The sequence below is a fragment of the Notothenia rossii genome (genome assembly GCF_949606895.1).
Source record: "Notothenia rossii genome assembly, contig: SUPER_4_unloc_1, whole genome shotgun sequence".
NCBI lineage: Eukaryota > Metazoa > Chordata > Actinopteri > Perciformes > Nototheniidae > Notothenia > Notothenia rossii.
Window position 1 is genome coordinate 4,797 of NW_027640358.1, and position 11,215 is coordinate 16,011.

Here is an 11,215-nt window from a genome sequence, read left to right on the forward strand (position 1 = left end):
AGAAGGACGGGACTTCGCCTCTCTATATACTTTTTGAATGTTGGTAAACTGATTATTAAGTTTGAGCTACACTCCATCATACAGGCACTGTAGGCCTACTTGTAGATCATTTATGTTTGTCTGCTTTGTTTCTCGTGTTGTTTTCCTGAGAACATGCTCAAAGGTCTTTTTTTCCACATGTTTATGGTCAATATGTTCAGTAATGATTGATCAGCAGAAGACACTATATAAAGCTGGGATTACCACAGCAACTCTAAAGTAGATCTGAACAGACTGCCACTTTGAGAATGGAGAGGACCATGTGTTTTCCTCTTCAGTCTGACAATGACATTGTTCCACATCCTGCTGAATCCCAGGGAGGAGAACCAACAAATGTGTCTGAGCACCAACAGACCTGTCCTCAAGACATCCACGCTGTGCTGAGAGAGATGAGCGCCTCTTTGGCTGAACAGAGGGTGGAGACGAGGCACCTTCAGAGAGAGAACGAAGGTACTGTGGTGTGTAAGGTGGGGGCAGATGGAAACCGTTCTTGTAGAAAGTGTTTTCACTAAACCAGTTTACAGGATTACTTGCAGATAATGATACTGTTCTACCTCTCTACACTCTTCTTCTGTTTGCTACATGTAGACATCACAACAGTCGTTAAAGTGTTCAGGGAACCTCATGTAGCCTTCTTCTCAACGTTGCATGTGTGAGAATACATGCATTAACAGATGTAACATCTTTCAGTCTGAACAACTATTGTTATATGCTTGTTCACCTTTTATTTTAGAACAACAGCAATAATCTGATGTTGCAGAGAACATGTCTGACAATCACAACTTCATTTCTAAAGGAAGGAGGTGATCAAAAGACTAGTTTGGCATGTTAGCATGCTGCTATCATATGCTAATCAGAACCTCAGCAACATACAGCTGAGGCTGAAGGGAGCATCTGTAGTTGAGTTATAAACCAAGCTATTGGACCTAATACAATGTCCACTTGATGTGTCCAACCCAGTTTGTCACTCAAAATGTCTTTCTGGTGGCAGTCAAATCACAATGTCTGTAGCGACTGAATAACCCACATTGTTGTATCCAGAATCATGTTGTTAACGTGGCTAAAATAGTGACTACACAATTAAGTGAAATAGTAAGGGACGATGTGCAGCGAGGCGGTCGTTAATGAAAAAAGAACACTGGGTGATCATGGAGCCCAACGTGAAGCGGAGGGATTTTGATCCCAACAAACCAACGACTTGAGTCATTAGTCATTTCTAAATGATTTTATTAACTTAAGACGTATCGTATTGCTAATAAAAATGCTCCGTTCCACTGCGTACCAACGGCTGGAACTGCAGAATGTCTGAACTTAAGATGAATGGCAGCACTGATCGGGGTTACCTGTTACTGTGCGAGTACGTTCACACTTTCTTTTCCACTAACAAGTCCTTAAACAATGCCAGAACAGCCCATAAAGTGTTCCTGTTAGTGTTTACTTCCTGTCTGGCATCTTCTGTTGATTTCTCAGACGTTCAACACTCTGACTTTGAAGCTCTTTCCTGATCTCCCTTGATTCTCCTTAGCAACGGTCATTATTTTTGCTAAGCAGCTGTGTGTTATCTTGTGTTAACAACCTCTGCAATAAAAAAATGGACCAATCAGAATCGAGTATTAAACTTAGCTGTGAAAGAAACGAAAGTAGTGCAGGAATGAATTTGTTTTTATTATTCAATTAATAACTATACATTCATTTGATTATTGAATAAAGCACAAACCGCTAAGCTGGAGAAGCAGAAGACTGAGGGGGAGAAGCTGAAGACTGAGCTGGAGAAGCAGAAGACTGAGGGGGACAAGTTAAAGCAACAACTTCAAGGTAATGTGTGGACAAGATCATGGCTCAAACCAGGGGCGGACTGGGACTACAAATCAGCCAGGGACTCTCGACCGGCCCACTTCGGTACCGCCGGCCCACCGCGGTGCTAGTGACTTACCGCAGAGGTAGACATTAAGGGTAAAATGCCACTGGCATTATATTATCACTGGCCCGGAGCATTCGTCTAAAAAAAAAATCGACTAATAATGAAGAAAATTAACACATGTTGCAATAGTAATGTATGCACTAACTACATTACTACTTGTACTACAACATTTGAATCATCAGTTCTTCCTCATTTTCCTCAATTGTTCATATTTGGTTTATTAAAATAATGATATTGTGGTCATTGTTTAAAAATGTCTGCTATTATTATGAGTATTATTATTTGTGTAATGCGCTTTCTGTCTTCCTGTCATTAGGAGTTAGACATGGCTATGTAATTGATTTGAGAACCTTCATTATCCTAAACTGCTGGGACATTTCGCCAATACCTTTATATTGTCTCTTCACTTACTTGTCAGCATAGGTCGGCATTGATGTACAGAGCCGACAGAAGACCTTGTTTATATTGGCATCATATTGAGAGGTGCAGCCAGTGACGCGTCCTAAAACCAGGAAGTAAGCTGCTGGTTCCCTCGACAAAAAGCAATGGGACTTCTCCACAGGGTTTTGAAAAATAGCTGGAAATAAGGTCTGTGGAAAACAAACCTGTTTAATAAATGCACGTTTTGTTCAGCCGGATAATCTCCACATGTCTACCCTACTTTTATAATTTTCGAATTATAAATCTAATCGATAGATTATAAAAGGGTTTTAGGACGCGTCACTGCACCACTAGAAGCCAACTCTATCGATCAAGCTGGCTGAAACTTTCTCTCCCTCTTCTTCTCATGCTCCCTGTCACTCTCCTTTAACTCCTCCGGTAACTTTCTTTTATTTGAAGATTGTTTTTTGCCCGGCGCTTGGCCGGTTACCGCTGGTATTAAAAACATTTTTGGCGAATGGTTGGGTGGCGCGATAGTCTGTAGTGAAGGAGCGCGCTCCCGATCACGGGAGCCTGCTCGCGCTGCGCTCCGCAGCAAATAGCTGTTTGCTTTTCACCAAACAATGACAACCGACTCACGAAACGTTATGTTGTAGCGTTGATAAACGAAACAATTTAACTAACTTGCTAGTCAAAATACCAATACCACAGGACAATTATTTTAAAGCAATATTTTTAGTGGCCCGAGCGCGCAGGTGGAAAGTACGTTATGTTGGCCCGGGATCTCTAAATAGTACTTCCGGGCCAGCGGGCCATTTATAATGTCGAGCCCTGCCGGTTACCTACTTCAGTACCGGTACTTCAGTACCGGCCCATCAGGATTCGTCCCGAACGTCCCGATGGCCAGTCCGCCCCTGCCTCAAACTATTCATAGTGAAAATGATTTATGATAGTGTATATTATAATATTTTATATATGTATTTTTTAAAAACATAAATGTTCCATAGGCAAAGCTAACCTTGATGAAGACAGTGATGATGAAATACTTGTAACTATCAAACACTATTTCTTTCAGACACAAATATGTAATGATGTCACTTTCTTCACAGTAAGCAGCAGAGCTGATCGCTGTGAAAGCCAGGTCAAATGTCACAGACAACCAGGTGGAGGCTCTGAGGAGAGACGCAGAAGGTAAACATAGATCTAAATGATTAAATTTGGTTTTGAACAGGCTCATTCCCAAATATGTGCATATTTCAAAACTTTCATTCACAGTAGGTAAATAAAATGTGTGTCCCTCTCTCTATTTCTCTCTCTCTCTCTCTTTCTCTCTCTCTCTCTATCTCTCTCTCTCTCTCTCAGTCAAACAGGTGGCTTTCACAGCCTCTCTGTTGGCTTCAGGCTCAGGAGCTATCGGACCATTTAACACTCAAACTAATCTGGTCTTCAGAAAAGTCTACACAAACATTGGGAATGCCTACAACCCAATCACAGGTACTCAAACGTATACATTTAAAAATCATATTAGGTTTTCCGCTATGCTGAATACTAATACATGATCAGCAAACAAAGCTCAAGTAACCAGTGAGAGGAGCCTACCACTTTGAGTTCTACGTAGGTGCAGATGGAGATCTTTCACAAGCTTCAGCTGCTGGGTTGATCAAGAATGGAGAGCATATTTGTCATGCATATGAACGTCAACCGTCAGGTTATGGGTCATCTGCAAATGGTGCCACGCTGCTTCTAGAGGTCGGAGATGTTGTGTTTTTGCGTTTGTGGCCAAACGATCGAATATTTGACAATGAATCTCACCATAGCACTTTCATCAGTGGTCATCTGCTTTTCACCATGTGAAAGGGAAACTCATTTTATTCAGCTATATGCTCTATTTTGTTGTATTAAAGCTTATTTAGTTTCGACAATGCTGCACAACAACCAAAAGGTCTGTATAGCAGCACATTGAAGTCTCATTGTGTTTCTCCTGTAAATGAAAGCTGACTGACAAACTTCACAGAAACAGCCATTCATAAATATCACACATGTTGTTTCATGTTCTCTTGATTTGATTTGAATACGATCATAGACACAAGGCCGGATTAACCATATGGGCAACCTGGGCAAGTGCCCAGGTGCCCTTGAGCAAAGAGGGCCCTCAGTGACAAGATTTTTTTTTCGGGCACAACCTCACTCATCATACATTGTTTTAAATGACACTCACTCTTCGCCATAAATAACACAGCTTTTCCATAGGGTCACATTACTGTAGGTCTCTGTACTGTAGGTCTCACTATGTATGCGCTCAACTTTATTACTACGCGGCGGCGGTGTATAGCCGAATCACAGCCCCACCTTTGAGTAACCACACAATTTCACTACATATTTTACTTTTGTAACTCTCGATGTTTGTGACAAATAGAACTCCTCGTGTACTTGTACAGCCAGCCAGTCATATTTTGGCATTAAGTGGGGTGCTGTTCTGAGGGTTTGATTGATATTACCTAGGTCTTCTTGAGCCATACACTGTCTTGAGATCTTATCCATTGTATCTTTGTCTTGTGATTTTTGACTGAAAGGGCAAAAGGCTAGACCTACTTTGGTTGAACTATGTGGCTGCGTCCCTGATTTTGACAAATAGGTGGTCGATCTGACATGCCAGATTGACGGAAAATTCTAAATATTGGTCATGTTGGTAGGATTGGGTAGGCGTGGTGTTACTAGTTGGTATGTGGGTTGGGGGGGCATGAGTGCTCAGTGCCCAGGGGCCCCTGGAGGTACTAATCCGGCCTTGCATAGACATATCACTGCAATACTTTTTGTAAACACGCAAAGTTGATTATAACAAAAAATAAATCTCAATGTTTGAAGAAAACCAAAAACATGTGTCTTATCTGTTTTGAAATGAGAGATGAAACACTCACCAATAGTTGTCTCAGATGTTGGTGAGAGCAGGCTCTGTGAACACACTCACTGATCTGTTTCAGATGAGACGCTTTACACTTTGTCATATTCTGACTTTCTGACTCAGCGCTTGTGTTTTGTTTTGGGAGAGAGTGTTTGATATGATTTAGGAACATTTAGGTTGTGTTGAAGATCAGATAAAGCTTACATCATTCTGCTACTTCCTGCCTGTAGATGTTTTTATAACTTTGTGTTGTTCTTTAAAAGTCAGACTTTGTAACTATACTGCATTTATTGAGGAAGCAAAGAGAGAAAATATATTTTACAGTCATGTGACTTTGGTTTCTGGAAAGTCTTTGATCATATCAGCCAATGAACAGCCTCATTGAGGTCACCTTATCTCACTGTCATCAATGTTTGAACAAGTGGATGATCATTATTTTATTGCATTGACCTATTTTCACTGACCAGCCATGGAGTGATTTCTAAACAACAATTTCAACATTTGATAATCCACATTATAATAGTAAAAATGTAATTTCAAATAACTTAAATGATATGTAATAACACCACATTTCCTACGCAGAAATGCAAACCACTAATAATATTATAAACAATTTCATGGGAACAAGGCCTTTAGAGTTATTGAAAAAGCACTTTGGCAAAGAAATGTGTTAATTTGTTCTTCAACTTGTAAACAAGTCTCTGTCTCTGTCGCTCAGCCTATTGTTTTGCTGTGTTAGAGAAAGAAGAGACAGTCTGCCATCACTGTGACTCTCTCTCTCTCTTTGTCTCTGAGCTTCTGTAAAGCCGTGTCTCAAACTAAACTGTGTTGGGTCCTTTGAGGGAATATGGCCTGTAAAGTCCTTGAAAAGTCATTGAATTAGATTTTTAGGAAGGCACAGGAACCCTAAACATACTTTTTGAACATTGGTAAACTGATAATCAAAATATTTGGTATCCCCACTCCATCATACAGGTACTTCTAGATCATTTACAGTATGTTTGTGTGCTTTGTAGTTCGTGTTGTTTTCCAGATAACATGCTCAAAGTACTAAGTGTTATCAGCATTAGTTTTTTCCACATGTTTATGGTCAATATGTTCAGTAATGATTGATCAGCAGAAGACACTATATAAAGCTGGCACAGAAACTCTAAAGTAGATCTGAACAGACTGCCACTTTGAGAATGGAGAGGACCATGTGTTTTCCTCTGTTGCTGCTGATCTGCTCTCTCTCTACGGCTCAGCTTCAGTCTGACAATGACATTGTTCCACATCCTGCTGAATCCCAGGGAGGAGAACCAACAAATGTGTCTGAGCACCAACAGACCTGTCCTCAAGACATCCACGCTGTGCTGAGAGAGATGAGCGCCTCTTTGGCTGAACAGAGGGTGGAGACGAGGCACCTTCAGAGAGAGAATGAAGGTACTGTGGTGTGTAAGGTGGGGGCAGATGGAAACCGTTCTTGTAGAAAGTGTTTTCACTAAACCAGTTTACAGGATTACTTGCAGATAATGATACTGTTCTAGCTCTCTACACTCTTCTTCTGTTTGCTACATGTAGACATCACAACAGTCGTTAAAGTGTTCAGGGAACCTCATGTAGCCTTCTTCTCAACGTTGCATGTGTGAGAATACATGCATTAACAGATGTAACATCTTTCAGTCTGAACAACTATTGTTATATGCTTGTTCACCTTTTATTTTAGAACAACAGCAATAATCTGATGTTGCAGAGAACATGTCTGACAATCACAACTTCATTTCTAAAGGAAGGAGCTGATCAAAAGACTAGTTTGGCATGTTAGCATGCTGCTAACATATGCTAATCAGAACCTCAGCAACATACAGCTGAGGCTGATGGGAGCATCTGTAGTTGAGTTATAAACCAAGCTATCGGACCTAATACAATGTCCACTTGATGTGTCCAACCCAGTTTGTCACTCAAAATGTCTTTCTGGTGGCAGTCAAATCACAATGTCTGTAGCAACTGAATATTGCACATTGTTGTATCCAGAGTCATGTTGTTAACGTGGCTAAAATAGGAACCAAACAATTAACTGAAATACACAAAAGTATTGCAGGAATAAAAAAAAAAGGGATGGTTCAATAAATAACATTACACGTGCATTGGTTATTTCATCAAGCTCAAACTGCAAAGCTGAAAGAACTGGATTTACAGAAGACTGAGCTGGAGAAGCAGAAGACTGAGCTGGAGAAGCAGAAGACTGAGGGGGAGTTACAGAAGACTGAGCTGGAGAAGCAGAAGACTGAGCTGGAGAAGCAGAAGACTGAGGGGGAGTTACAGAAGACTGAGCTGGAGAAGCAGAAGACTGAGCTGGAGAGGGTAAAACAAGAGCTTCAAGGTAATGTGTCAAGATGTAGCCCCGGTAATGTCTAATGAGCAATGACAAATAATACAATATCAAATTCACAGACTAAAAAAAATAAAAATAAATGCATGTTTCAGATCATGGCTCAGAACATGTGTAGTAGAAATGATTTATGATACTGTATCCTAAACAAGGACAAACCCTGTTTTAGCAGACTGAAATATATAAGAGGATGTTTCTTTAAAAAACTAAACGAAATGTTCCATAGGCAAAGCTAACCTTGATGAAGACAGTGACGATGAAATACTTGTAACTATCAAACACTATTTCTTTCAGACTCAAATATGTAATGATGTCACTTTCTTCACAGTACAAGCAGCAGAGCTGATCGCTGTGAGAGCCAGGTCAAATGTCACAGACAACCAGGTGGAGGCTCTGAGGAGAGACGCAGAAGGTAAACATCGATCTAAATGATTACATTTTGGAAGTGTTTCCTTGTACGATGTGAGGGTCTAAGGACAGAGGGTGTCATATTGTCATACTGATATTCTGTACAAACTGTGAAGTCCACTGAGACAAATGTAACATTTGTGATATTGGGCTATATAAATAAACATTGATTGATTGATTAAATTCAGTTTTGAACAGGCTCATTCCCAAATATGTGCATATGTCTAAAACTTTCATTCACAGGTAAATAAAATCTCTCTCTCTCTCTCTCTCTCTCTCTCGCTCTCTCTCTCTCGCTCTCTCTCTCTCGCTCTCTCTCTCTCGCTCTCTCTCTCTCTCTCTCTCTCTCTCTCTCTCTCAGTCAAACGGGTTGCTTTCTCAGCCTCTCTGTTGGCTTCAGGCTCAGGAACTATCGGACCATTTAACACTCAAACTAATCTGGTCTTCAGATTCGTCTTCTCAAACATTGGGAATGCCTACAACCCAAACACAGGTACTCAAACGTTTACAATTTAAAAATAGCAGCAGGTTTTAGGATTTGCTGAATTCGAATAAATGATCAACAAACAAATATGAAGTTTTCTTCACTGACAAGCCATTTCCCACAGGTTTTTTCATTGCACCAGTGAGAGGAGCCTACCACTTTGAGGTCTACGTATATGGTCACGGTCATCCTTCACACGCTTCAGCTGCTGCGTTGTTCAAGAACGGAGAGCATGTTTGTATTGCATATGAACATCAGACGTCAGGTGCTGGCACATCTGCTAATGGTGCCACGCTGCTTCTGGAGGTCGGAGATGTTGTGTTTTTGCGTTTGTGGCAAAATACTCGAATATATGACGATGAAAATCACCCTAGCACTTTCAGTGGTCATCTGCTTTTCACCATGTGAAAGGGAAACTATTTTCTTCAGCTATATGTTAGCCATGCAGCAGTTTGTCAGCACTTGTACTTGTAAAATATAATTCATGTTGTTGTATTCAAGCTTTTCTTTTGTTTGGACAATGCTGCACAACAACCAAAAGGTCTGTATCAGTAGCAGCACATTAAAGTCTCATTGTGTTTCTCCTGTAAATGAAAGCTGACTGAAGAGCTTCACAGAAACAGCCATTCATAAATATCACACATGTTGTTTCATGTTCTCTTACATTTGAATACAATCATAGACATATCACTGCAATACTTTTTGTAAACACACAAAGTTGAATATTAAAAATAAAAAATCTTACTGTTCGTAGAAAAACCAAAAACATGTGTCTTATCTGTTTTGAAATGAGGGATTAAACACTCACCAATAGCTGTCTCAGATGTTGGTGAGAGCAGGCTCTGTGAACACACTCACTCTGATCTGTTTCAGATGAGATGCTTTACACTCTGTCATATTCTGACTTTCTGACTCAGCGCTTGTGTTTTGTTTTGGGAGAGAGAGTTTAATGTAATGTAAGAACATTTAGGTTGTTGTGAAGATCACATAATTCTGCTACTTCCTGCCTGTAGATGTTTTATAACATTGTGTTGTTCCCACAAAACAACAAATACAAGGAACAGATTGTGCATAAGAAATATCAGCATGTTGTTCCTGCTGGGTCATCTTGTACATTATGATAAGAATATATCCTCTAACTTCACAGTGCACATTAACAGACTCGTGTTAACGGTTGTGATAATGGTGGCGTCAGCAGTGGAGGATCTGCAGCTGCTGTAATGATCGTGTTTTAAACTCATCATATAATGCATATCCCTCCCTGTAATGTAATTAGTGTGAATGCTATTTACAGCATTCCACTAATTTAACATTGAAGTCAATGGGAGATGCCTTCAAATCCTCTTTTCCTACACCTTGCGCCAAATGCTTCTCCTTCCACATAATTTCAGCTAGACACTTCATTCCAACTTTCAAATGATCACAAGACCTTCAGCTATTCAAAATTGATTTTTATTTTTGATATATTTTACGCTTTTTGAGATAATTAACTTAGTTTGGAGCTTGGTAGAGAGGCCTTTTTCAGATTTTAACATTAGAGTGGATGGAGCAGCTCGTTAAGTCTAGAGTGCTTTGATCTCAAAACAGAGTGGAGCAGTGCTTGAAATTCTCCCCCAAAAATGTTTTAAACTTGCCATAATTCCCAAACCCTACACTCCTCGGACATATTTTTTCATGATAAACGTAGGAAAACCTCTCCTAGGTTGGAAAATAAAATAAAATTAAGAAAAAAAATTAAACAAAAAGCCTCTTGAGGGCATGAAGGGACAAAAAGTCCAGCTAGCTCCCAATTGATTCCCATGTTAAATTGTTCCGTATCTTTCTTCAGAGCAGAGAGAAGTAAACTTTAGACAAACTGCTCCCATCTCCACATTTTCCACACAAAACCCCCCAAAAAAACATATTTCAGTTCATTGGGGTTCCCTGATGCTCACAGTCTGGTGATGTTTTTATAGGAGCCATAGTTTTTGAACAGGTGGCAAAATTGTCAGATATACTCCTCAATGCATTCTTATGGGACTCAGTGCTGCAGTTGGTTGTCATGGTGTTGCTGGGCAGATTGGAGCCACACACACACACACACACACACACACACACACACACACACACACACACACACACACACACACACACACACACACACACACACACACACACACACACACACACACACACACACACACACACACACACACACACACACACACACACACACTCTCTCTCTCTCTCTCTCTCTCACAGACACACACTCTCTCTCTCTCTCTCTCTCTCACACACAGGCCAAAGGCCTTTGCCCACCTAACCATTGTTTTTATGGGTGAACCTCCCATTGGTTGATGTCAGACATCTCATTTAGTTTTTCTACACCTCACACTCTCCAAAACCAAACACCCCTTCAAAAGAAAAGCCCTATAGATGTAATGCTACTTGAACTTATACTACTACGTACATCTGATATTTAACTCAGCTGCACAAACTATTCAACTATTAACTTATTCAGCTATTTCAGGACAATCAGGCGATACATGTTGTTGTTTATACCTTTTTTAAACCTTTTCGTTTAAATATTAAGCTTCTTCACTATTCTTCCTCCTCTTACAGTTTAACATTTCACTTTCAAGTGTTCAACAAAGTCATTGCAATGCATTTGAGCTGTAACAATTTGATTCAAATAATTTCATTTTTCTGCATTTCTCCACTTAGTTCAGC

The 11,215-nt window shown here is 40.1% G+C and overlaps 1 protein-coding gene across 13 annotated transcripts; it reads left to right on the forward strand.

The window, feature by feature from the left end:
• The first annotated feature begins 272 nt into the window (after positions 1–272).
• Positions 273–9,272, forward strand: LOC307038376 (uncharacterized protein). 13 transcript variants are annotated; one of them, XM_079696281.1, is made up of 6 exons: positions 273–489; positions 7,387–7,474; positions 7,580–7,605; positions 7,943–8,026; positions 8,384–8,515; positions 8,631–9,272. In XM_079696281.1, the coding sequence occupies exons 1-6, from the start codon at positions 288–290 to the stop codon at positions 8,912–8,914; spliced, it is 816 nt and encodes a 271-aa protein (XP_079552407.1). In that variant the 5' UTR covers positions 273–287; the 3' UTR covers positions 8,915–9,272. The 13 variants fall into 13 exon arrangements, with proteins under 13 accessions (XP_079552407.1, XP_079552405.1, XP_079552411.1 ...); XM_079696279.1 differs by having other exon boundaries at positions 7,387–7,460; positions 7,545–7,605; XM_079696285.1 differs by having other exon boundaries at positions 7,387–7,439; positions 7,482–7,605.
• The last annotated feature ends 1,943 nt before the right edge of the window (positions 9,273–11,215 follow it).